At 35.4% G+C, this 27,842-nt stretch overlaps 1 protein-coding gene across 4 annotated transcripts; it reads left to right on the top strand.

Annotated features, from left to right (window-relative positions):
- Nucleotides 1–1,875: 1,875 nt before the first annotated feature.
- On the top strand, nucleotides 1,876–27,842 carry LOC115434099 (RING finger protein 122-like). 4 transcript variants are annotated; one of them, XM_030155789.1, is made up of 7 exons: nucleotides 1,876–2,783; nucleotides 7,687–7,836; nucleotides 15,090–15,132; nucleotides 15,236–15,277; nucleotides 19,026–19,108; nucleotides 21,542–21,656; nucleotides 27,297–27,842. In XM_030155789.1, exons 2-6 carry the CDS (start codon nucleotides 7,727–7,729, stop codon nucleotides 21,642–21,644), a joined length of 381 nt encoding a protein of 126 aa, XP_030011649.1. In that variant the 5' UTR covers nucleotides 1,876–2,783; nucleotides 7,687–7,726; the 3' UTR covers nucleotides 21,645–21,656; nucleotides 27,297–27,842. The 4 variants fall into 4 exon arrangements, with proteins under 4 accessions (XP_030011649.1, XP_030011650.1, XP_030011648.1 ...); XM_030155790.1 differs by having other exon boundaries at nucleotides 21,542–21,663; XM_030155788.1 differs by having other exon boundaries at nucleotides 21,542–21,676.

The following is a 27,842-nucleotide window of genomic DNA, read 5'->3' as shown; positions in this document are numbered from 1 at the left end:
AAAAAGAAAATGCAGATACTGAATATACGCATACACTCAGAACTACCATAAACATATTTTACTCAACAAACACAATACTGACTGTTACTTTGACTACTTGACTATTACATGTTGTAATTTAACCCTTTCATGCATGAATTATGAGAACCTTAGTCAATATTTTTTCTTGAGTGATTTTATTTCTCTTTAAGCATGTGAAAAAAAAAATGCAATTGAGATTTATTTAATGAACCTATTTTTCATGGAGTTACAAAAATGTCCACTCAGATCGACACCATACATTTAATTTTTGAAGCAAAGAAACATGTGTTTAAAACACATCATCAGAAAGTGATATACTGTGTGAAAACTATGCAATAAAAACATATTTAATGCTGCTAATCTGATGTTTTCTTACATTTTAACATACACTAATACTAGGTTTTACTCACTTCAGGGAGATAATATGCAAAAAAACCTACTTTTTGTGTAAGAAAACGATTAATTACCGTCTAATAACAATTAGTAATTGATTTACACTAAAACATGTTGCTGCAGATCAGGTTTATCAAGAACAGAAAAGTTACTGTAATGGTATGGATTGCAGTGTATGGTATAGTGCATAAGTGTCCACTGTGTTGGATGATATGGAACTAAAACAACAAAACCCATGAATATACAAGAGAACAGTTGTAGAATAACTGTCCACTGTAGTGACTGCTATGCATGAAAGGATTAACAAACTGAAAATGTGATAAATTATCTAGAGATATAGAAATATCTACAAACTTGGTGACTCTAAATTGATATTTGTGAAATATTAAGACACAAACTAAATCCAACACCTTTTTAAATACATTTAACTGATCTAGAACACAGGTGTCAAACATGCGGCCCGGGGGCCAAAACCGGCCTGCTAAAGGTTCCAATCTGGCCCGCAAGAGGAATTTACAAAGTGCAAAATGCAAAAATTACCCTGAAGATATTAACAGTCAAGGGCATCAAACTCAAAAATAACAGCATAACCTAGAAATAATCTTGGTTCTTGGTTTAATGTGAGAAAAGTAATATGATATTATGCCTCTAAATAATGGCAACACCAATTTATTGCAAAGAACATTAAATTCTGATATCCTTTAACAATAAAATGTCAATAACCTGAACAAATATGAATAACCTGAAATGTCTAAAGAAAAATAAGTGTAATTTTAACAATATTCTGCCTATTTTGTGCCTTGGTAGATCTGATCTGGAATGCACATGTATAAATCATAAGTTGAGGCATAATATTGATAAAATTATACTTATTTTTCTTCAGAAATTTCTTTTTTTTTTCTTTTTTCCAGTTATTCAAATCTTTTTTGTTTTGGATAGAAATAGTTTCATCACTTAATGTTATTTTTTGCATTAAAACATTTGGAGTTGTCATTATTTATAGGTTATTATGCTATTATTTTACTGGTCATCAAACTGGGCTGAATATGGCCCCTGGAAGAAAATGAGTTTGACACCCCTGATCTAGAACATTGGGCATCACCTCTTTGAAGCAACCAGTGATTTCCCCATGAACATTGTCAGTAGTGATCAGTTCCACTAATAGATGTAATCAATCAAACTGTTTGATATGACAGATGCCCTGTGTCTGCCTCCACATCTGCCTGTCTGCCATCTGCTCTGTTGCTACTTCAGTAATAGTTTGCAGCTGCAAAGGAAGGAAGGGGTTGGTAGAAGACAAAAAACCCAAAATGTAAGGGGTAAAGGCAGAGAGAGAGAGAGAGAGAGAGAGAGAGAGAGAGAAAGAAAGAGAAGTAGAGAGAGAGAGTGGGAGGTGGGAGGAAGAAGGAAGGAGGGGGCGGTGAAAGCAGAGCTGTGATGCAGACAGCGAATCACATGAGCAGGGATCTGTTTACAAACTGAAGGCTGAGGACGAAAAGTGGAGAAGGGACTGAGAGACGAGGAGGAAGGACAAGGAGAGGGGAGTGAATGTGAGAGAAAGAAAACACAAGATTAGGAGGAACGTGTCAGAGTGGATCTGTGTTCACATTGTTATCCCTTTTATCTCCCTGTGTTATATTTATCCCCCCCACTCTTGTGTTGTGTGAGCAGGAGGACAGGGGAGGAGATGAGGAGCTGCTTTCCAGAGCAGCGCTGAAGGCTGACTCCCTGGCCGAAGCTGCCGGGGGGGAACCCATCCATGTCCTTCCCCTTTGTCTCTCCATAATTGGCAGGTTTTCCCAGCCAGAGAGGAGGGAATTCAACGTGGAGGTCTGGACAGGAGAAGAAAGCAAGGACAGCCCTGTGACAATGATTTGAAGTGGAGACAAAGCACTTGGCCAGAGGTTTACAAACCTCAGCACTGGATCAGATTTGGAGTTTATTTCCCAGTGACATTTACGCCCTCTCATCAGTTTTGTCTGTGTCATGCAGAGGGAACACAGAGATCTTCCTAAATCTCTTTTCTCTGATTGTTTTGGAGGATAAATCTGGATTGAATCAGTAGTTTTGTCTCATGTTATTGGCTGTAAATCACACTTCTCAGATGAGCAGGGCTGTCTGATGTCTTCTCGGGGTAACTCGGAGTCTTTAATCAGGTCTGCTTTTCTCCACCACAACAAGGACTTAAACCACTGTATCTGTTCTCAGCGCTATAAAGGATACACCAGGCTACAGCACATCCGTTTTAGCCCCAGACAAACAAGTGGACATGAGATCATGACACTGGAGAGGCTGTGATCCCCATGTCTCCCTTGAGTTTTCCATCTAAACAACCACACATTTGAAGCAACCTCTTCAATGGTATAAAGGTAGGTGTTTTTGTGAAGTGATAGAATGTGGCAAGTTACTTTTACACACATTCTGTCTCATCTCATTAGAAAATATTGTACTTTTTACTCAGTTTGTGTGACAGTTTTTCACCCTCTTCCTGCCCGCTGAAAACCACACATCCCCCAACTGTAAGTGTTAAGATTTGTGATAAACTGAAAGGTTAAATGTCATTTTATAGGTTAAGTAAATTTCCCTTCTTTGAAAGCCAAATAAACTTTGAAAAAACCTTCTCAGATTTACTGGAAAATTCACACAAAAATTAAAAACAGGCCTCTTTGTCTGACCTGATCATGTAAAATACATTGCACTGCGGGTGATTTAACAACCAAACGCTAAGTAAAATAGTTCAACTGAGCTCAGCCTTACACATGTACAGCAGTAATATGCAACATGCACATAAATGCAGCAGTAAAACCAATCCAAACCCATCACTGATATCTGATATTGACAGGGACCACATGACTTTTTATACTTTAAGCACATTTGGCTGGAAATACATTATATTTAATTAAAGTTTACTTATACAGGGTGTCCCATAAGTCTCCATACATAGGAGATACATTCCATACATATATGGTTCTAACATGTATTTCTTTATATTTCTTCTTTATAGTTCTTCAGCAGACATGCATTGAAATGTGTTCCCGACAAAATGGCAGTCATATAGAGCATATTATATAAATAAAAATGGTTTATGTCAAGAAACGTTTATTTTTCCTATGTATGGAGACTTATGGGACACCCTGTATATATATATATATATATATATATATATATATATATATATATATATATATATATATATATATGTATATGTATGTATACGTATATATGTATGTATAAAGGATGAGAAGAAAATCCACCACTGGTGCATTTGCTTCCATTTGAACGTCTACTTTTCATTCTTTGTGTTCTTCTGTCATGACCTAACCTCAAATTTCTTTTAAACCTACATCTATTTACGTAGTTTTTTGTTGGTTTAGGAGTATTCATGTCATCCAGACTGCATGCATTTGCTCACTGGCCTCCCTTTTAGCGCTCCTCTATCAATCATTTACTAACATTGTGCTAAGATTACAGCAGCCTTCTCGTTCCCCCTAAACCTCATGTAAAGCCCTTCTCAAATCTCCCCCCACTGTACACCGAGCCTGCAGCCTCCTGTTTGCCCTGACCTCTGCCTATTAGAGAATGATCTCTGAACTGGGAGCTTGCAACAGTGGCATAAGTTCTGTACATTTGACCTCGCTAACTATCGTAGTGTAAGGGTAAAGTGTGTCGTCTGTGGTATGAAAAGTGCCATGGTGGGACTTGTGTCTGCCCAAACTGACGAGAAAGGGTCAAGACGCAAGTGGAACACATTCCTATGTGACGTAATGTTGGCAGTAAAAGTGCAGTAAAATGAGAGTGACCTGTTTTTTTTTTTATTGCAGGACCTATGCATTTTTAAAATATGTGTAAAACAAGTTCTCTGCAGTTAAAGCAAGCATGAAGATATTTTACACTGTATAAGATCAAATGTATGTCACGAGCATCTTGTATTGTTTCTAAAGCTCTGAACTACTTTATAGACTTTTTGGTAGTTTAATCCACTTTGATGGAACATATTCAACGTTCAGTAATTTCATCAGTGTCATCGGTTCCTGTGAGAGCCATTTATCTAAAAATAAGAGCTCAGAAATAGGCTTATTCTCACTTTGGTAGTAATGCATTTTTATTCCAACCCATGATATTTTAAAAAGAGAGTATTCTCACATTATAATTGATATCACATTGAATACCAGCAAAGTTTGTACCCCTGTTTTCAGACATATGCAGTGCAGCAAAAAGTACAATATTTATCTTTGAGATGTAGTGGAGTAGAAGAAAATGGAAGTACTTAGTTAAAATACAAGTACATCCAAATTTACCCCTTTGGACTTCTATCTACTCTTTCATACAAGCTCAAAAACTTTTTGCAGCTCATCAATCCTTACAGTGTGAGCAGTATTACATTGCACTTTGAAACAAGAAGCTTTCCAGACTCAGTGTGGGGAATGTGTGCCAGGCCTTACAAGTTACACCAACAAAATCCAACCCCACATCCCCACTGTGGGGGGGTGGACACACACACAGGCACAGTGCGGTGTTGCCACGCAGAGACACTGATGCATGGTGAGTTAATGTTTGATATAAAGGCCTGTGAGGACACGCTGGCACAGCTCTGGCTTGTTTACAGTCAAACTATAGCAGAATGAAGTTTTGGATTCACCCAAACCTGTCTCACTATCTGTCTGAGGAATCAGTTGCTGGGTAGACTAATACATTTTCACAGGAAATGAAAGTTCACACATTTCCAGAAGGCGATTTGTGTTAGTCAGGGAGGTTTGTGTTAACATTGAAATCCATCTTATCAGCCATTTTTTTTGGTGATGTAACATGGGTAATTGACTGTATTGACCAATCACTGTCAAGTTTGCATCAGAAATGAGTCCAGTCACACTGCGTTTTTCTGTATTCACTCAGCCCCTCATTATAACATTAGTGTAAGTGATGGTGGGAGGTTGCAAAATTCAATATATCCAAAGTTCTTCATAAGATAATTTGAGGTTTCTGAGTCAAGACAAGATAAGAGTGAAACTAGTGTTATTTTGAAAGACTCCTGCACCCTTCTCGGTACATTTTTGCAGAATTTGTCCACCATCACATACATTGACGGCATCCAGTTACAGCAAGTAAAACCTGTTTCTACCATAATGGGACACCTGACGATACTGGACAGACTTGGAAAAACAAATATGTAAATGTGTCCTTTATCAGAGCTATGTACTGTACCTACCTTAAAGTCAGAACTCATAATTTTAAGCTTTGGCCTGTAAGGATAATATTTGTAAGAACCACCATTTTGATTGGTTTGTGATGATGATGAGATGATGTGAACTGTCAGGCGTGACAAGTTTGTGAAATCATAATAGAAAAGATAAAGTCCAATAATCTGTTTTTTTTTGTTTTTTTTTATCCCATATATTATTAAACCACAAATAATGACCAGTGTCCCCTCTTATCAGTTATTTCTTATCAGTTAGTTTGACCAAAGATGTTCCGGCTGAACTAACTCGGCCATTTTGACATTATTCAAAACACAACTGCTAACCTGCAGTTAATTATATTACAAATTTAGACACATGCATCACAGTAAACCAATGGTATCGCCCAGTGTTCTGTGTAACGTTTACAATAGTTCCTTGTGATATACCAGAGCAGATGTCTGAGCTGCGGCTGTAGATTCCTGACGTGCTTAATGTACTAAGCTACTTTTTAATCGACATAAAGAAAAGACACAAAAGTGCATGTGTTCACCTACATAACAGACTGCAGAACTGGTGTAAATGGGTTCCACATGTTGTAACATTTCAAGCTGTTACTCATGTTATTCATTTTGCGTGTTTCTGATCTTATCAGGTGAACTTGATTAAAAACTGTTTATTGCCGAGAACTGAAAGCCAAGTGATTGTTCAATTGCAAGAGAATTTCCCAACACCACAGTTTTATCTGTGTCTATAGTCGTTGCTACTGTAAAACAGCTCATATTGATGGTGTGGGATTTTTCAGCTTTATGGACTGAAAGCTTTTGTTGAAAAAGTGCCTGAGATTGGCTTCTTGGCTTCTATACTCTTAAACTTTGCCAGTCTACGGTTAATATGTTAATAATCATTAATAAAACAAACTGTTCAACACACTGTTTTCAGAAAATAGGTCTGCATTCAAACATAACAGCCTCTGATTTCCTTATGAAGAGTTTAGCTGGATCTCTGGTTTAATTGACTAGCCTGTTGTTCTTTAATGAGAAAAAAAAAAAAAAAAAAGTGAAAAACAACTCCAGCCTCTTGCCTCTTTTTCATGCATCACCTCCAAATTTCGATAGACTGCATGAATAAGTATATGGTAACATTTCAACAGTGCTGTGATTTGCAGTTTTTATAGTTTTTGAGGACAGGCAGACGTTCTGTAAATGCCACAAAACTAATTAACAGAGTGAAGCTCTGTGTAATTCAGTTACTCGCGTTAGTAAATGTCATACATTCCATAAGTTGTTTTGTATTAAAAACATATAGTTAGCAATTAACCAATAAAGACCCAAACAGCCATCAAAGACCAAAACCATCTATGGATCTGAAATGTTTAATAACTTCTGATCCACTAATCCTATCAATAAATCTAAATAATTGGTGTAAAATACAGTTTGTCATCTTTTCATGGTCTATAGATTTTACCCATTTGGACAGTCAGAGGCTCCGTAGTGAACGTGGAAACTCCATCGTCTTCTACAACATCGATTCACCAGTAAAACCCATAGAGTTGGATCAGTGACAGTGGATGGACACACTTGGTTTACACTCAGTTAATGAAAGATTTGACTAAAAAAAGTCACTTTTTCTTCATTTTTCTCTGTTTCTGATTTAATAACCCTCAACTTCAATCTGAGCTTTTATGAACATCTACATGATCACAAAATTATAAAAAGGAAAATACCTGAGAAAATACCTACTGAGGATAATGACATAATAATTCATGATGAATCTCTTAAGAAAGGGTAAATATTGAGAAAAATAAATTGGGAAACTGATACAAAAGTAGCACTGAGTCTGTGGGTTAAATATGTATGAGGTACACTAGCATAAGAAGGCACTATCCATATTTATACCATATTCTCTCTTAAGTTCGTGTTATGTCAATGCAACTGAAGTCACTTGTTGAACACAGAGACACATTGTACCTCATGTCTACGGTGGCCCAGACGGTCAAAACACAAAAACATTTCACATATCAGTAGGTGGGACATCACTCTCGCTAGTTTTTCCATAAAATATTTTTTTTTCTTTCTTTCTTGTGCATCACCTCAAGGTTTCTATGTGCCGTTGGATTCCATAACTACGACTCCAACATGGTGTCCGAAGAGATCTTCCAGCTGCCGCTCAATGTCTACATCATCGTCGTCGGCATCAGCCTCTTCCTCGTCATGCCCTGTCTCATCTTCTGCTGCTGTTTCATCAGGTACAAACAGGGCGGATATGCATAAAACTGAAAAGCAGCTCCCAGTTAACCCACATCAGCCTGTTCTTAAAATAGTCCATCCAACAGATTCAACATAAACCTGAATTTCTAGCTGCCCCGCCCAGCCTCAAAGCAAAGTTCCTCCTGTATTGAACTCGTTACCTGAGTTTACCTTTCACTTATGCTGTCGGCTGCACAAAAAAAGCCATTTTGGATATTAATATTTATGAGCCTAGACTTCGATGTGGCTTTGTGCTTGCATGAGGACGGAGGTTGTGAGGATTGCTAGAATGAAACATCAAAGCACAAAATATAGACTGCATAGAAATATTGTACCAAGCCACTGTGATGTGAGGTTCTTGAAGACACAACTTCTTGATGGTCGCCATCTTCCATTTTGAGAAATAATTTGATTGGTGAGAAAGCTAGTGAGGAGTTAAAGGGGTCATATTTTACTAAACCTACTTTTATTAGTCTTTGGTACATTTGTTTGTGTATTTGGACCCTATTCCTAAAGTTTGAATTTGAACCCTCCAGGTGCTGCAAAGCTATCTTTATATTCATTCTGGCAAAAATCAAGTGGATTTCTACAACCTGTTTTAATTCCTTCTTAATTTGTTCCATCTATATTTAGTTACGTCACGAGATTTGTACATATAAGGTCAAGACTTCCGACAAACATTTCTCAGAGTACGACATAATTGTTTTTCAGCAGCAGCGATTGTAGTTCATACTGAAATTACGTCCAAATTTCGAGCCGATTACCTAAAATGTTCAGTTGTTGGTTGTATTAACAAACAGAAGTGGCTGAACAAGACAGAGCAGCATGAATCAACAACCTGCAGGGGTGGGGCGTGAAGTGGCTCATTTGCATTTAAAGGGCCAGTGCTCAAAATGACCTTTCTGGTGTCATTACTCAGAAATAGTATTGAAGATGGACCTGTGGAGTTGAATTAATGAAGAATTCAGACCCAAGGATAGCATTTACAGTTTATGTAGACCACAGGGAAATGTTTTAAAATGCATAATTCCATTTAAAAAAGCAAAATATCTCTCCTTTAAGCTAACACTAATTTAGTGAAAACACCATCTACATCAACTGACCTGGTAGAAAAAATATGACACCACTTCCTGTTTCAGGGTCTAAATTTGTTTTTTCCTCTGTATTCAATATACTGCAGTGTTTTGTTTTGTTGGGTTTTTTTTGCATGAGACAGGAATTTATTGAGTTCAACATGTGGAGAATACTTTCCACCCATGACACAAAACTTAAGTCCACAGTCTCAGTTTTTAGAAGCAAGTGGGTGTTAGATTTGCTGCTAATCTTGACACAAATTTAATCATTTGGTATCGGAAGGCAGTCAGATTTGTACCAGTTACATAAAATCATATGCATTTTCACTGAAACTGAAATTTCACATAATACATGTTTATTTATTTATTAATTTGTTTGCTTGTTCATTTCTTCATTAATTCATTAATTCATTTAGTTAGTTAGTTAGTTAGTTAAGAGAGTTAGTTAAGATACCATACATAAGATAAAAATGAGTAAGATGAGAACAACAAAATCATTTACAGTAAATCAGTAGTAGTAATAAAAACAATATAAAACACTGAATTTATGGTATATACTGCATATCTCATAATATTCATCATGTAGCCAACAACATATTCATATTAGTGCAGCGTTTTTCAACCTTGGGGACCCCACGTGGGGTCCCCTGGAATTCAAATGGGGTTGCCTGAAATTTCTAGTAATTGATAAAAATAAAAATAAAATTACTAATAAAAAATATAGAGTTGAGAGAGACAATCCCAATACATGAAAGACGTGACAAACTGAGAGTCTGAAACCGAAGCATTGTAGTTCTGTTTATCTGTCAAATGTTCATTGTGGTCGGTTTCAGATGCTGCAGCTCTTTCATAATTCATAGTTTGAGTTCTTGTTTGTTCAGTATTAATTGTCAGCCTTGTAAATCCAAGCTAGACTGACTGTACATATCCTGACCACGGCAAATCAAATTCTCCCTTTGTGCAGTAATCTACACCTGGCTTTTCTGCCTCCGTCCATAATAATATACATTATATAGACTAAATGTTGTCTAAAATTAACGTTTATTTGCAACAAAGTATAGCAAACTATTACATGATCAGAAACAAATTCATTTTAGCAAAAAAGTGTCTCCGTTTTGAATGTGTGGGGTCGCCAGAAATGTGTGATGTTAAAATGGGGTCACGAGCCAAAAAAGGTTGGGAACCACTGTATTAGTGCCTACATACCATGGCTTCTTATCATCTGTAAATGCACAGAAAAACTGCTCATAAAAAGACAAATAAAAAAAAATAAAAAATGCACAGAAAAACACAAAGACTCAAAGAAATAAGCCTTTAGATACTGGTTGGGACTGTATCAGTGTGGAACCTCCATGTTATCTAGAAAAACCTGTTCAAGTTTTGCTTATACAGGAGGTTATGTTGTGTTCTTTTTTTTTTTTTTTTTTTTTTTTACTGTCAGCAGGGCATTTCAAGAACCTTAAATGGACTTTGGGTCGTTTAAAGTACACTGCATAGCCTGCAGCGATATGATGATATCATCCCTAGGTTCCCGTGGTAGGGTTAAGGAAAAGACAACTTTTTTATATCAAACACGAGGTGGTGGTGGGGGGTCCAGTTTGCAGTGATTTACGAGTGTCTTATTACAGTGTTAAGGTATATTATTGTCTCCTACTATGTTCTGAATGTCGACCTGAGATATTATCTGCTTAATGTAAATGCCCAGGATGGTATTTTCTTGTAACCACCATGGGGAGTCTAATGTGAGATGTCATTAAGTATTATACATAACTATCTCAGTATTATACCTAATGTTTGAGCAGTACAAACCAACTGCATACAACATTACAGGCCATTTGTAGGAATGTTGAACTGCTTTTTACTCAGGACAAAGAGCTACCTTTGATAAATGACACTTATCAGTATCTCAGTAAAGGGATTTTTTTTTAGCTAGTATCAAGTGTCCAAAGCTGAATATTTGTCATGAAACTTAATTAAGTAGTCCATGAAGTCCCAAGCATCTACCAAAATCATCTCCTGAAACTGTTTAATCCCTGTTGATCCACTAAAACTCGTAAATAATTGGTGTAAAATGCAGTTTATCATTTTTTTCATGGTCATCAGATATGACCCATTTGGATGTTCAGAAGTTCCATAGTTACAGCGGAAATGCCATCATCTTCTCCAACATTCATGTTCCACTTTCTTTATGTTCAGCTAATAATAGATTTTGCTGAAAAAATCACTATTTCTTCAGTTTTCTCTGTTTGTAATAAAATAACCTTCAAATTTACTCTGCGCTTTAATTAAAGTCTACATGATCAGTGAATTGAATATTGGAAAATACATGATTTACACTGAAAAAACTCAAACTAAAGAGGATAATATTACAATAAATGGTGATAAATCACTTAAGAAAGGTTAAATATAGGGGAAAAAATCATATGGAAACGGATACAAATGGGTTAAATGTATCAGAAAGTTGATAAGGTCATTATAGACAAACTGTTATTGCTGATCTGTAAAGTTGCATGGTTAATTTTCAATACTTCTTATCTCAGGAGCATCACTGTTGTGCTGGGAGTTTGCTGACTGGATTTCTAAGTGAACTGTAGTTGGCATAACACACTGTTGTTGCTGTAAACAAGCAGAGAAGTGGCAGAAAAACCTCAGTCATCATCATATTATGACTGTTATTAGGAATGTGAGAACGAAGACAATGTTATTGGAGAAATGGATTCAATCACATTAATCTGACTTATTCTGATTTAAGACCTGGGAACATACCGATTCAACAGGTCACAGTTCTGGACCCAAATTTTCTTGTGCTCATTAAATCATGACCTACTTTTAATAGAGTTTAATATGTAGAGTAGCAGATATATATTTTCCAAGAACATATGCTATTACAAATAAAGTTGAAATTAAATATTTTTACTTTGTCACATAAAATGATTTTTAAAATATGATTTATTCTGGATATATAAAGTGTAACTGGGACTCAGTGTGTAATCATTGCACATGGTCAAAGGTGTATAAATACGAAAAAAAAACAGGAATGTGCCAGAATACAAAATTATTCCAACTCTATAGGTATATATGTAAGTATCTATGCTATTGTAAGGCTTTAAATCAGTATACATTTGCATTCCCACAGTCAGAGCACATTACATGATGATATTAACATAACCATGTATGCATTAAAAATAAAATAAAACCTTGAGAATTGGATTAAAATTAAATCTAAGTTTTGACCTGTTCTTTTTTATTGTCAGTGCTTATACATCTACACTTAACATACTCTACCCAGGGTCATATTTGCACTACCTAAAAAATGTCATCTAAGCTTGTCGTTTTTCCAACACCCTGCACATTTGCCAAAATAACAGCCCAAAATAAGATAGTGACCCACTCAGAGTGTGTCCACTACCCACTTTTAGGTCATGAGTTGAGAAAACTCAAGCCATACATGTAAAAATAAATGCAATGGTTAAAGTGCTTGGCCCCAATCGTGATGAGTAAGAGCGTGTATTTTTAGATCATACCTCCTACTGTCTTCCTGTGTTGGTAAAACTTCTCTGCTAATGGTTACTTAAGTCATATATTGGACTTTTACAATAGAAACCTCAACTAAGTAAAGAATAATTTTATCAAGATTTCTTACACAGGAGCTTAGTACATACAGCTCTAGAAAAAAAATTAGAGACCACTGCAAAATAACCTCTTTCTCTGATTTTACCATTTATGGGTATGTGTTTGAGCTAAATGAACGTTTTTGTTTTATTCTCTAAACCAGTGTTTCCCAACCAGTGTGCTGTGAGAAATCATCAGGTGTGCCGTGGAAAATTATCCAATTACACCTGACTGGTACTGTAAGTGAGCAGTGTGATATAGATACATATGACAGCATGCACTAATGATCCACTGTAAAACAACAGTCTCCTGTTTCCCTTTGCAAAATAAAAGTGAAAGTGAACTGGCCATGATGCGGTATGTTCTGTTAATGAAGCTCCCCTCACTAGTGATGCATGGATCAGCGAGTTACCCACAAACCCCAAGTATCGGGTTGGGGTGGGTGCCTCCCATACTATTATACAGTGGACCTCGGGGGTCCGTCCGAGGGGTCGTTGACTCACCCCTCTAAGCTTTCTTGTTCCAAACTTTCCAAATGCCCGGCCCCCCCAAAAAAGACAGAGACTCAGAGTAGTTGAGGATGATTAGTTTGTCTTTCTTCATTTCCTGCAAGAACATCAGCTTTGTGTTCAAGTAAACAGGCCCAGGTTGCATTTTGAGTGACTAAACTGGGACAAAACTTGCATTGTATTATTATTCAGGTTGAAGCTTCTCAAGAATTTAACTCTGTGTGGTGTGCAAATCGCAGATATGCTTTTAATTCAATAAGCATATGTGTTCAAATGAGAATTATTGTAACAGGATAGCCATTGCTCTGCCTATGGCTCTCACTCAGGGTGCAACTTTAGAAATTACAAAAATACAAAAAAAATACACAGAAAGGCCAATAAACATTGCCATACACATACTAAGTCAAAACTAGTACTAACACAACAACCCTGCTGAATTCTTGCACATAAAAATAACATATTTACAACAAAATACCCACTACCCATAATGCACTGCAACAAACATGCCACAATATTTCAATAAATATACTTTTTGTGACATTTTTTTTGGTGGTGTCCCTTGTGATTTTTCTAATGTAAAATATGTGCCATGGCTCAAAAAGGTTGCTGCTCTAAACTAGCAATACTATTTCTTCCAAATTCCAAATACATATATTGCTATTTAGAGCATGTATTTGCAGAACATGAGACTTGGTCAAAATAACAAAAAGATGCAGTGTTTTCAGACCTCAAATGATGCAAAGAAAACCAGTTCATCTTCATTTCTCAACAACACATAGCTAATGTTGTAACTTGAACCTAAAAGTTCACACATCAATATTTGTTGGAATAGCCCTGATTTTCAATGACAACTTTCATATGTCTTGGCTGTTGGATGACTATGCAGCTCCTGGCAGAGAAATTCAAGAAGCTCAGCAATGTTCCATGGCTTGTGTCCATCCATCTTCCCCCAGAAGTTTTCAAAGTGGGTTCAGGTCTGAAGATTGGGCTGGCCATGACAGGGTCTTCATCTGGTGGTCCGTAATCCACACCTTTATTGACCTAGCTAAGGCCAGGAGCATTGTCCTGATAGAAAAACCAGTCCTCAAAGTTTGGGAACATTGTCAGAGCAGAAGTCCAGTAGTTTTCAATAGTTATTTTTTGATTCCAATTACTTTTGCATTACTAATAGCACTGTTTTTGCCACCCAGCCAGACCTTTTGTAAGAAGATAGTGATGGCCACAGTAGTGGTTTTTATACTTCTCCTTCGTAACCCATAAAGACCCAGTGCTACTTTTGTGGCAGTTCATAAATAAAGCTCAGATTAAAGTTGACTGTCATAATATATCAGGAACCAAGAAAAATGAAGAAAACAGGACTTTTTCAACAAAAAAATGTAATTAACTGAGCATAAACCAAGTGTTTCCAGCCACTGTCATTCATCAAACTCAACAGATTTTACAGGTGAATTAATGTTGTAGAAGATGGCGGTGTTTCCACGTTCACTACAGAGTCTCTGAACATCCAAATGGGTCATATCTGATGACTGTGAAAAGAAGACAAAGTGTGTTTTACAGCAATTATTTACATGTACTGATAGGATTAGTGGATCAACAGGTATTAAACAGTTTACATCAGTACATACTATTGGTTACCGGTGGATGTTTTGGTCTGTATGGGTTAAATACGACATGGATCAGGTGTTTATTAAGTAGAATAAGATTTGCTTGTGTTGGAATTGAACAGACACAGGAATGGAATGGCTGTCAAACATGCAGACATGCTGATTTCAGTTGAAATTGCAATGGCCTCTTATGTTTTTTTCCAGAGCTGTATATAAAGATACTATACAGTAGATCAGCCCATTTTGAGTCATAAAGGAAGCTTGAGTTGCACAGGCTGTTACTTGAATGTGACGCGTGAATTCCAGAAGTGCCTGAAGAAGGATCCTGACTTATTCATACTGCATGACAGGACATGTCCCAGTGAAGAAAGATATGTTGCCAACAAGTACATTATAGAATTGTTATGGATCTACATTGCCACCAAATAAGTTTGTTTTGTCTGTACTTTTGCAGAGTAAGAAGAAAAGCTGCGAGAGGACAGTACGTCTACAATGAGGTAACATCTACATCTTTGACCTGTGTCTTATTCAGACCTAATGTTTATACTTGTTTCTGTGATTTTATATGCATATCATCATACATTTTTTTCTTGTCTATAGGTTGTTTTGAAAGGAGCGGGGAAAAAAATGAGCCTTCTTGGAGTAAGTTTAATACTGTATGAATGGGATGGACAAATGACAAATGACAAACCATATACAAACACACAATGACATGGCTGAACGAGGAAATAATGTGGAAACTATTATAGTTTAATGATTCATGTGTTTAAAATGTTACAAATTGTAGTAATACTGTAATTATAGCAACATATTTTAAGCTTAATCTGTAATTATCTAAAAAAACAAGAAACCTTTTCATTACTGTTGGAAAAGTTGTTAAATTATAGCATTAAATGCTGCCCTTGTAATTAACTTAAAGAGCCACGCCATTGTCTAGGAAAAAAACCTTATTGAAGCTCAACCACCCAATCAAACATGTTTTAGACCATCCGATGCCATTAAGTTCAAAGACTCAGTAAACAGTAATTATCCCTTTATGACAATGAATAATTCACTGACAGCTGAGTAAACACCATTAATCCCATTCATATGTTAGATTAACAACAGAGAAGTCTGTGCTTCATGGGTATTAGCTCTATCTACATGAAGTTTAGCCGGAGATTTCCATATAGGAATATATCTGTTTGTTCTTTTTCTAAAATGTAAATTTATGTCACTTTAACTCCATGCATCTTAATGACATTTGACAACACAACATTGCACCCCCACCTTTTTATAATCTGTCCATTCATTTTCTACATTTGATTAATTACTATAATATGCTAATGCACAAAAAGATAATATTATATGAAAAATAATAAACAATTGGTGCCAGGCACAACAAACCCCATCCTTCGCATGTATTTCGCTTATTATAAATAAATGGGAAGTCTTGAAAAAATCATAAAAAGATTTTAAACTTTGACCTGCATCTCCCAAAATGTATTGACATCTATTCTGGCTCACTGGCAATCTACAAACCCAGTCTGGTATGAATTCAACCAATAGTTTTGCTACTAAAGTGTTAAAAAACCAATAAAGAAACAAACAAACTGAACCAAAAACAATACCCCTTGCCTTCCCTTCGGGGGGGGGGTCTCATTAATATTAATGGTAAACACAGCCTTCATCTATCAATCCTTCAACTGCCTCCTTAAAAGTTTGCCAACATCAGTGCATATCAATAAAACCTGTCAACTCTTTCATAATGTTTAAAGTAGGTGTGGACTGTTTTTTTTCTCATGCATTTGTAATCAAGCCTGAAAAACAATATTTCATATTAGCTCCTGTATATCTAAGTGAACCTGGGGTGAAAATTTCCAATTACAAATACAGTCGCAGAAAAAATTATTAGACCGTCAAAAGTCATCAAAAACAATAGTTACGCAATCAAGTACCAACTCCTGTGTGTATCATGTGACTAAAACAGACAGAAAAGAAAATGACACGTAGGTGGAAAGAAGTCAACTCAAAAGCACAGTGCTGAAGGGAGAAAAATGCGTTTATTACAATAAATATCCACGAAAACATGGAACAAACAAAAACCTGGGTCAGAGTCCTGAGTGAGCAAATGTCCGGGTTATGGAAAAGGTGGAGGAGATGCAATGGACCAGAGTCACACGGCTACAACACCAAGCCTTACAAAGGCTACATAATGATGTGCTGCAGCCGTGCGATGCTCAGCAGGTGGTTCTGATCCAGAATAATTGAGGAGAGGGAGGAGCCGGTCAACACTGGTATGAATCGTAACAGAAAACATGGAGTACATAAAAGCACTGTTTTTGGCAGTACAATGCCCTAGCTATTGATGTAAGAACTGAAGTGATTTTGGTTATTATCAAAAAACCATGGAAAATGGCTAGATATCAGCTCTGAAATTAAACTCTTATGTGCTAATTTTGTTGTTATCATTATATTTGCCCAAACAAATGTACCTTCAGTTGTACCAGGCATTAAAATGAACAAGAAATTGAAGAAAACAAGGGTGGTTCTTCAAATGTCACTTCAACTTCATGCATTTTAATGAAATTAGACTAAGCAACATTGTGCTCCGGTCATCTTACAGTGTCTTTTTTGTCACATTCTGAAAAGGTTAGATTTGATATTCGACTACTACAATATGTTAACGAGCACCAAAAAGATAATATTCCAAGTAAGTTGTTTGCATGGCTGAAAATGAATATTGCATTAATATCCCCTAAGCGAACACATCCTCCATTTATCAATCTGTCAACTGCCTCCTTGAAACATTTCCAGGATTTCTGCATATCAAAAACTCCTGTTGACTCTTTCATAATGCTTAAAGTAGGTGTGGGCTTTGCTATTTTTTTTCTCATGCATCTGTTCTCAAGCCTGAAAAAGTACTGCACAGTTTGTGTTTCAACATACAGAGTTGAATGTAAACACGTGACACAGACTACATACTACCTGCATATTCCAACAGAACTCCATTTAAGTCCAGAAAGTCAAGTAAATATAAGAATAATCCTAAAACCAAAATGGTATCAGCATATCACACACCACTTATAGAAAATGAGGCCTAATTCGCAAAATCCAAAAAGAATGATGTGTTTGAGAGACCTGTATCAAATTCAGAGTATTATCATATTCAGAATAATAGTGAATTATTAGTGTTATCGCAACCATATAGGAAACAATGGGACTAACTCCCATTGCATTGTAAGAGCAGTAGTGACAGGAAATTTCAACATTAGTAAAAAGCTAATATTTTCATCAAAGATAAAAAAATAAAAAAATAAAAAAAGTTATCAACAGATGTTTTGTTAAAGTTGTTTTTCCTTGTTGCATGTTCAGTCTACACAATATGAACAAAAGTATCAGGATATATTAAATTCAGGTGTTTGATTTCGAACAGGGACCTGGATTACAAAATGTTAATATCAAATGTCATGATATAATTTAATATCATGATAAATATTATCAAGCTAAATGTTTTTATTTTATCATGTGGTGGGATGTATTTACATTGTCTTCTAAAACAGCAGCAACAATAAGGGTGAGAACCACTGATTTAAAACATTTACAGCCTCCAGATTTGTGAAATATTTATCATGTTCTGACCTTGAGCTCTGTTTGTTTGGATAATAATAATTAAAACAGTTGGTGTTACGGTCAGGACACTGAAAATAAAGTAGCATCAATATCTCATCTCCATGCCTGAGACCAGAAAATGTGTTTGTTTGATTTTTTTAACCTTTATTGCCTGTTGTCTCAAATATGCAACATACACAAAACTAACTATTTTATGTGCTATAGTCAAATTAACAATCTTCACTTAATTTAGCATCTACTAGAAAGCAAAAACACAAATAATTTTTTTTAAAAAGAATATACTTGTATATAAATTCAAGCGTTAAGGGGTTAATGTGAATGGTTATGGTATGTTACATGTCTCATATTTTTGTCCATATAGTGCATGCAATGACTCCAGTTTGTGTGTCGTGTAGAATTTCATGTGCTACAGGATTATTAAAAAAACTGAAGTGGTTTAAGTGTTGGAATAGCTCCAACACGTAGCTTTGTTTTTAACGTTATTTAACATCGGGAAGCTACAGGCTGACTAAGAAATACAGTTAAATAATAAACTGTCCAGTGGCACCAAATGACGAATGAAGGAAGGTTTAATAATGTTGTGGAAAGAGAAGATGAGTGGACTGTTGCCTTGGTGGATGTCTGTTTATTTATAACCTAATTACATTATTGAAGTACATTCATATATCCCAGTGATAGAATCTGGTCATAAAGCTGAATGAAGAGCTTTGAAATTGCCTTTGTCACAGGCATTCATTAATTAAAAACATGTAAGCTGACTTTTATTGTCTGTCTGCAGCAAACATGTGCAGTGTGTTTAGAAGAGTTTCGCAGCAGGGATGAGCTCGGAGTGTGTCCATGTTCCCACGCTTTTCACAAGAAGTAAGTTCTTTTGTTCAGACTGATACATAAAAACAAACACAATGACTTCTATTAGCTACTGCAGCAATAACTAATTGACTTCATTTTTTACTTTTCCCAGAATTTTTGTTGTGCCACATTCCCAATTGTTAAATACAGTCAAGATAAATGTATTAAACATATGCACATGTATCACTGTAACAGCCACAGAGTTAAACTAACCCCCATAGAAATGCATTGATTTTTAAACCATTTATGTTTAACCCATAAAGACCCAGTGCTACTTTTGTGGCAGTTTCTTAAGTGATTTATCACCATTTATGATAATACTATCCTCTGCATTTTACATTTTTTCAGTGAAAATCTGGTATTTTCCTGAATTTTATTTTGTAAAATTTATTTTATTTTCTTTATTACTATTATTTATTATTATTATTATTATTATTAGTATTAGTAGTAGTAGTAGTAGTAGTAGTAGTAGTCGTAGTAGTAATTTTATTTCTTTCTTTTATTTTATTTTGACTTTTATTTTGAATTTTACTGATCATGTAGAAGTTCATGAAAGCTCAGATTAAAGTTGTGGGTTATTATATCAAAAACAGAGGAAACTGAAGAAGAAGTGACTTTTTCGTCAAATATTTCATTAACTGAACATAAACCAAGTGTCTTCATCCACTGTCATTAATCCAACTCCATGGGTTTTACTGGTGAATCAATGTTGTAGAAGATGATGGTGTTTCCACGTTCACTACGAAGCCTCTGAACATCCAAATGGGTCATATCTGATAACCATGAAAAGATGACAAACTGCCTTTTATACGAATTATTTCAACATATTGATAAGATTAATGGTTCAGAAGTTATTAAACATTTACATCAGTAGATGCTTTTGATCGGCAGGGCTATTTGGGTCTTAATGGGTTAAACATTTTGAGCAAACAGCATTTGTTACATATGTATGATTTATCATTTTGTCACAGTTTACAATGAAAAAAGCGATAGAAACAGTTTTATAAACAAAACTAGCATGCAAATATTTTCTTCTCATACTCATTTTCGCTTTAACCCATAAAGACCCAGTGCTACTTTTCCGTGAGTTCCCAAATAAATTTTCATCTCTATTTAACCTTTCTGAAGCAATTTATCACCATTTATTATAATATTATCCTCTGTATTTTAAGTTTCTCCAATAAAAATCAGGTATTTTCTCAGATTTAATTGACTGATCATGTAGATGTTCATAAAAGCTCAGATTAAAGTTAATTGTCATAATATCAGAAGCAGAGAAAAATGAAAAAAAAATGGGGCTTTTTCAACAAAATTTATCATTTACTGAACATGAACATGATGAAGTGTCTCCATCCACTGTCATTGATTCAACTCCATGGGTTTTACTGGTGAATCAGTGTTGTAGAAGATGATGGTGTTTCCATGGTAACTACGGAGCCTCTGAACATCCAAATGGGTCTCATATCTGATGACCATGAAAAGATGATAAACTGTGTTTTACATCAATTATTTGTGTGTATTGATGGGTTTAACGGATCAGAAGTTATCAAATATTTTATACTGGTAAATAATTTTGGTCACCAGTGGTTGTTTGGGTCTTTATGGGTTAATTTTAGACCGATTTATATTGGCGTCTATGCAAATTGATTAGTGTTACTTTAAATACAAAACAGGATAGTGAATTATAAATGACAGGAGATGAATAAACAAACTCATGTAATGACATGAGACATTCAAGGTAGTGAAGAGAGTGACTTATAATGACAAAGGACATTTCTGTGGACTAAAAATGGAACATGAATGGCATACTCTTATTTATGTAATTTTTCATTGGTTTTTTTGTTTTTTTTTACCTTTTCTCATGTTACTGTCTTTCATGTATTTTTATGCTGAGCTCTTGCAGCTCATTTCCAATGCAGTTTTTCAGCAAATGGCAAATAAACTGATTCTGATTATGAGTATATTTGGCCCATTTGGCTGTTTTGAGGATACAACAGCTTCAGGTGATACATAAATCTTGATACACCAGTCCATAGAAATAACAAATTCCTTTTCATAATGACTTTTTCCATTTCTATTCACACTGAAAGACATCAGTGAAGTGAGGAAAATGTGTTCAGTATTTTTTTTCCTTGAGTGCCTTAGAGAAAATTCCTGATAATCTAAACCAGTGCATGTTAAAACACGTGTGATGCACGCACCGGAATCCTGTTTTTTCCCTGCAGCTTAGGCGTGACAATGACAACAGTGCTTGTTAGACCAAATTGCTTGTCTCTCTCACTGACATTTCTTAACCTGTATCACCAATAGAGGTGTATAAATAGTCTGTCAGACCCGTCCTGTTTTACAGCTTCATTTCAGCTTTTCACATGCCTGGATTGTGCTGTTGTATCTTGTCTGTTTCTCTCTGGATAACATTGTTTTCCTCTCGTCTTCTTCCCTCAGGTGTCTGCTAAAATGGTTAGAAATTAGGAGCGTGTGTCCCATGTGCAACAAGCCCATTTGTCGTCTCCAGCCCGACCCCCCACCAGACCCTGAGCAGCCGTAGAGTCTCCTGGAGGTCTGAGGGGGGAATGTACTGTATGTCCACAGCACCCAACACTCCAGCTGATTAACAACCTTCACCATAGAGGGTCTAGTTTCATGGTCGACTAAATGATGTTTTAGCGAAGCGAACCTTTTCTGAGGCAGAGCTGCTTTGTAGGCAAAATGTATGGCTAGAGATCTGTGGGATTTAAATTAAAACAATAAAGCAGTATTTTCATTTTGAAGTTCTTGCTCCCTGTGACTTATACACTGTGAAAAATGGATGCTGAGGATAGATTAGTGTCACATGACCATTAGTGATGGGACTTTTGGCTCTTTGAAGGGAGCCGTTCTATCAGGAGCCGTTCGCTGAAAAGAGCCGTTCAAAACACTGGCTCTTTTATGTTTTTTTTGCATTATTTTGAAACACCAATGTTTTAATGACTAAATAGGCTATATGTGAAGATTGACATTACATTTTAAAGGTGTTTAATTGGTGCGGCAGTAAATATTATCTTACCATAAAAAAGAATAGTTAGTTCAAATGTGTGGGCTAAATACATGACATGAGAGGTGACATTAGGCAAATGCTGGAATTTGACAAAAAACATTACAGTACATTATGTGGACTAGTCTGTAGCCTAAAAATGAAGAAGAAAATAAAACATTTTCTCATGAAATAACATTTTATTCTCCTCAAAACAAGAACAATAAATGTGTGTAAACATACGGAAAAAATTGCACAAAACACAACAGTGATTAATCACTGCAATTACAGTACTTAAATACCTAAAAAACTGTAGTGCAAATAAAATACTTCAAGTAGCATTGCAAAATACCTGATATCTCTAATGTAAATATCAAAATGATACCACATCAGGAGTTCTCTCACTTCTACTCTGTATATAAAGTCAATGCCTCCCCAGTGACGCTAAATTGACAGGCAATCGGACACTCCCTCCTTAAAAAAAAAAAAAAAAAAAAAAAAAAAAGAACGGCTCTTTACAAAGACTTGGTTCCCATCGTTCATTTCAAAGGTGTTCAAAACATTCGATTCGTTCGTGAACGTCACATCACTATAGCATACTCATACAAGTGGATATACAGTCATGAAAAAAATTATTAGACCATCAAAAGTCATCAGTTACAGTGGTTATGCAATCAAGTACTAACTCCTGTGTGTATCATGTGACTAAAACAGACAGAAAAGAAAATATGGAATGCCTAAAAGCACTGTTTTTGTCAGAACAATGCCATAGATACTGATGTAAGAACTGAAGTGATTTTGGTTATTACCAAGAAAACATGAAAAATGGATAAATATCAGCTCTGAAATTAAACTGATGAGCTATTTTTGTTCTTATCATAATATTTGTCCAAACAAATGTACCTTTAGTTGTACCAGGCATGAAAATGAACAAGAAATTGAAGAAAAAAAGGGTGGTCTGATAATTTTTTCCACGACTGTATGTGACAAAGCTAAGGATGGAATTAATAAGATTTTACTGATATTTATGCCATTATTGCGTCTACTTGTTTTAATCAATTCCCTTATAGATACCTGAAAAAAATGGTTCATCATCCACATCATCTTCATTAAAAATATGCATATTTATACTTATAACAGCCATCGGGTCAAACTAACCCCCATAGAAGTGCATCAATTTTCACACCATTTATGTTTAAAAATTCTGCCTTTTTAGAAGCATTTGTTGACAGACAGAGATAGTTTATAAGCCAAACGAACATGCAAATATTTTCTTCTAATGCCCATTTTCACTGTAATTTTAGACTGATTTGAATTGCCATTTATGCAAATTCAGTAGTAGGGATACTTGAAAAAGAGATCAGCTTGTAATGACCAGCAGAGCAAGTAGACTTATATAAGTGGTTGTATCAGTTAAGGAAAGGGGTGGAATTAGTAAGATTTTATAATACTAGTTAGTTGATTCTATGTGTTTTATCAGTTTCCTGATCAATTTTCTTTGTGGAAAAAAAAGGTTCATCAGCATCATTGTCATTGCCATCATTTATTTATTTAAAATCTCAGAAAACACACTGGGGGAAACCTTCATTTTCAATGGTCTAAGGTACATAAAATAAAATAAAATAAAATAAAATAGTAAGAACATGAAACAAGACATTGGAATAACAATTACAAAAGTTTCCATAAGATAAAAGGTTAAAAAAAAAAACAACAATAATTAAATGAATAAATTAAATAATTAATTAAAATAAAATTAAAATGACTAAAATTTAAACATATAAAATTAGTAATTAACCCTTTAAAGTGTCCCAGTGGCATTAATGAGGATAATGTAATGGATTCCTGAATCCAAGTTTTGAGTATATGGTGCATAGTGACTAAAAGTAGACCTTCATAACTCAGTACATATCTTTGGTTTATGTGAAGTGAGCAGCAACTGTGAGTGGGTACGATGGTTATGGTTATGGTCACTGGTATTTCAGGAGAGCAGGTCTGAAAAGTAGGGAGGTAGCTTAAGTAAAATTCCTATAGAAATAAATAAAAGAAAATGTTGATCCCGTCGGAAAACCGTGTTGAAACAGTCGAAAAAGGCAAGTGAATAAAAGCCTTACTGGTCCGTTTATATTTATATTTGGGATTATTCATATAACAATTCGTTTCTTTTAGGTTTTCTTGGTCAAAGGAACAATGTGCTACTGTAAATCTGCCTGTGTAGCGCCAATGTTATTATAACTTCAAACATTTACCCTCAGACATGCTGCTCTGCTGGGAGACAGTGGTTCTCGTACATACAGCGTCAAACATATGGCATTCCTGGAATCTAAAGCCTTGTTGTGTAGGAGGAAGTTGATTGTTGATGCATAATTCTGGGGTTTGCGGCCTACATTTTTCATTTTATAGTCACTGCAGCTAGCATTGTTGTCATGTTTTCTTGTTACTGGATATTTTCGGCCGCATAGATGCACAATTATACAGTATATTTTTGGAATTTTTAGTGTTTGTGTGACATTCAGTAAAGTGTCTGGGTTGGAGTTGAACTCAGGCTGCAGTGGTAGAAGCCTTGTTAGATAGTGAAAACAAGTACAATGTCAGTGTTGTAGCAATGAAAATTAATAAATGTCACTTCGTTAAGGCAATTATAACATGTTTGACACTAGAATGTATGTGGTCTAATTATGAAATGTAGCTCAGTTAGACGCAAAATGACTGGAAGGGCCTTAAAAACGTCAGTGTACAGAACTTTTTTCTCAATCAACACCAATCAATATACTGTAATTTAAGGAGTCTAACAGGAAGAGAGACCTCAGCACCTACTTTTTATTTCGTTTAGAGGCTGTATGAAATGTCAGCTGCAATGGAAGCGTTTGGCGAAATTATACAGATAAGGGATAAAATATGTGATTGACAACTTTAACCCAAAAAGACCCAAATATCCACTGTCGACCAACAGCACCTACTGATCTAAACTGTTTAATAACTGTTCATCCACTAATCCTATCAATGCATGTAAATAATTGGTGTAAAATGCAGTTTGTCATTTTTTCATAGTCATCAGATATGACTCATTTGGACGTTCAGAGGCTCCGTATTGAATGTGGAAACGTCATCATTTTCTACAACATTGATTCAACAGTAAAACCCATGGAGTTGGATCAATGACAGTGGATGGACACACTTGGTTTATGTTCAGTTAATGAGAGTTTCTGCTGATAAAGCCACTTTTTCTTCAGTTTTTTTCTGTTTTTGATAGAACAACCCTCAACTTTAATTTGAACTTGGGGGAACATCTACATCACAGGTGTCAAACATGCGGCCTGGGGGCCAAAACCGGCCCACCAAAGGGTCCAATCTGGCCCGTAGGATGAATTTATGAAATGCAAAAAGTACAATGAAGATATCAACAATCAATGGTGTTAAAATCATTTTAGGTCAATTCAATCTAAAATGGGTCAGACCAATAAAACACTATCATAATAACCTATAAATAAAGAAAACCACAAATTTCTCTCTTTGTTTTAGTGTAAAAAAGGTAAAATTACACAAAAATGTTTACATTTACAGACTAGCCTTTTACAAAAAATTTCAATAACCTGAAATGTCTTAAGAGAAGTATGTAGAATTTTACCAATATTCTGCCTGTTACTACATGTTTTGTGTATCTATAGATCCACTGTGATCTGTAAGTTATGATGCACACGTATAAATGATAAACTTAAGTGTAATATTGCTAAAGCTGCACTTATTTTTCTTAAGAATTTTCAGTTTGTTCATTTTTGTTCATGTTATGTTCAAGTAGAGTTTGTAGATGTAAACATTTTCATTATGGAATTTGACTTTTTTCACTCAAAAACATAGAGAAAACTTTGGTGTCGACATTATTTATCAGTTCTTATCCTATTATTTATATTATTTTACTGGTCTGTCCCACTTTATAACATATTAGTCTGTACTCAAACCGTACGCCCCTGAACTCAAATGAGTTTGACACCCCTGATCTACATGATCAATCAATCAAATATAGGAAAATAGATGATTTTCACTGAAAAAATGCAAAATGCTGACGATAATATTATCATAAAATAGTGATAAATCATTTAGGAAAGGTTAAATAGAGAGAAAAATGTATTTGGGAACTGACAGAAAAGTCACACTGGGTCTTTATGGGTGAATTATTGATCATTGTTACATTTTTGTGTATGTCTCTACTTCAGTAAAGGTGGTATTTTGGCTTCACGTTTTCATAGCAGCAAAAACCTGTGGCTGGGTTTGTGGCTTAATATTTAGTCAACTGATATGGGCAGAAAACAACTGCAGAAGGAAGACGGTGTGTATTTTAACCCTTTCCTGCATGAATTATGAGAACCATAATCAAGATTTTTTTTCCTGAGTGTTTTTATTCCACCGTAGGCGTGAAAAAAGTGAATGAATTTTTTTATTAACTTATTTTTCATGGAGTTACAAAAATGTCCACTCAGCTGGACATCATGCATTTAATTTTAGACGCAAAGAAACATGAATTTATTGAATTACTGTGTGAGAACTATGAAATAAAAACATTTTTAATGCTGCTAATCTGATGTTTTCTCACATTTTAACATACTCTAACACTAGTTATTACTCACTTCATGGAGATGATATGCAAAAAAAACCCAAAAACTAAAAAAAAAAAAAAAAAAAAAAAAAAAAAAACCTGTTAATTACAGTCTAATCACAATTATCAATTTTTTTTTACACTCAAACATGTTAGTGCAGATCACGTTTATCTGGAACAGCAAAGTTACAGTAATGGTATGAATTGTAGTGTATAGGATGATGCATAGGCATCCACTGTATTTGCTGATATAGAACTAAAACAACAAAATCCATGAAAATACGAGAGAAAAGCTGTAGAATAGCTGTCTACTGTAGTGACCACTATGCATGAAAGGGTTAATGTTTACCCCTGATTTCTGCCTCGCACAGCTTTAATTTTAATAAGAGCCGTAGATGGCTCCAAAAAAAAAACAAAAACCTTTATCCAAGAAGGAAATAGTAGAAAAACCCCACAAATAAAATGCATGTAAGACAGGGTCTCATCTTACTAATATCACCCACATTGGGATAATCCAAACAGTTACTTGCACTACTCACATTATTGATAATGTTAATGTGCAGCGTTGGTGCTAATGAGATCATTTCAGCCTCCAGAACTGCTCTGCCTCTTAGAAGTGTTTGTAGGACAACACAACAATCTGCTTGTTTGCACTTTGCCCAAAAGTGACAAACGGCTCCATGTGAATATGATATGATACGATCATGATAAGAGCCCAGAGCTTGGAAACAAGACTCCACCAGAACGTCGGCTATGAAGAGATGAGAACCTCCTTCAGCTCTGCACCACCACCCCTGACACGGGGGCAAAAGTAGACTTCAAATAAAGCTGTGCAATGGGGACGAGAACACATCCAAATAAAAGGAGCAATTTAGAAGTAAGCAGGAACAGAGATGGTGTGTGTTTTGGCTGTAATCTTCCTTCACAGCAGTCACCCAACTCCATGTGAACATGTTGCCAAGCTGGGAGTCTGTGAGAGGACCGAACCATGTGGACACCAGATAGAAAAAAACACATGTTGTCACATACCTGCTAAAGTGACTCAGTTACTAAAATCAAAAATGTTTATACATGGTTTTAAGTTATTTCTAAGGAATTGTTTTGTATCTTAACTGGCTTTCAATAAAAGGTTTAGTGTGTTA

Source organism: Sphaeramia orbicularis, chromosome 15 (genome assembly GCF_902148855.1).
Source record: "Sphaeramia orbicularis chromosome 15, fSphaOr1.1, whole genome shotgun sequence".
NCBI lineage: Eukaryota > Metazoa > Chordata > Actinopteri > Kurtiformes > Apogonidae > Sphaeramia > Sphaeramia orbicularis.
This window is presented reverse-complemented; position numbering and strand designations above follow the sequence as displayed.

Excerpts from the sequence above, each read along its gene's own strand:
- LOC115434099 (XM_030155789.1), top strand. The coding sequence starts at position 7,727 with ATGGTGTCCGAAGAGATCTTCCAGCTGCCGCTCAATGTCTACATCATC. Across the intron at positions 15,133-15,235 it reads GACAGTACGTCTACAATGAG|GTTGTTTTGAAAGGAGCGGG; the intron begins GTAACATCTACA and ends TCTTGTCTATAG. Across the intron at positions 19,109-21,541 it reads TCCCACGCTTTTCACAAGAA|GTGTCTGCTAAAATGGTTAG; the intron begins GTAAGTTCTTTT and ends TTCTTCCCTCAG.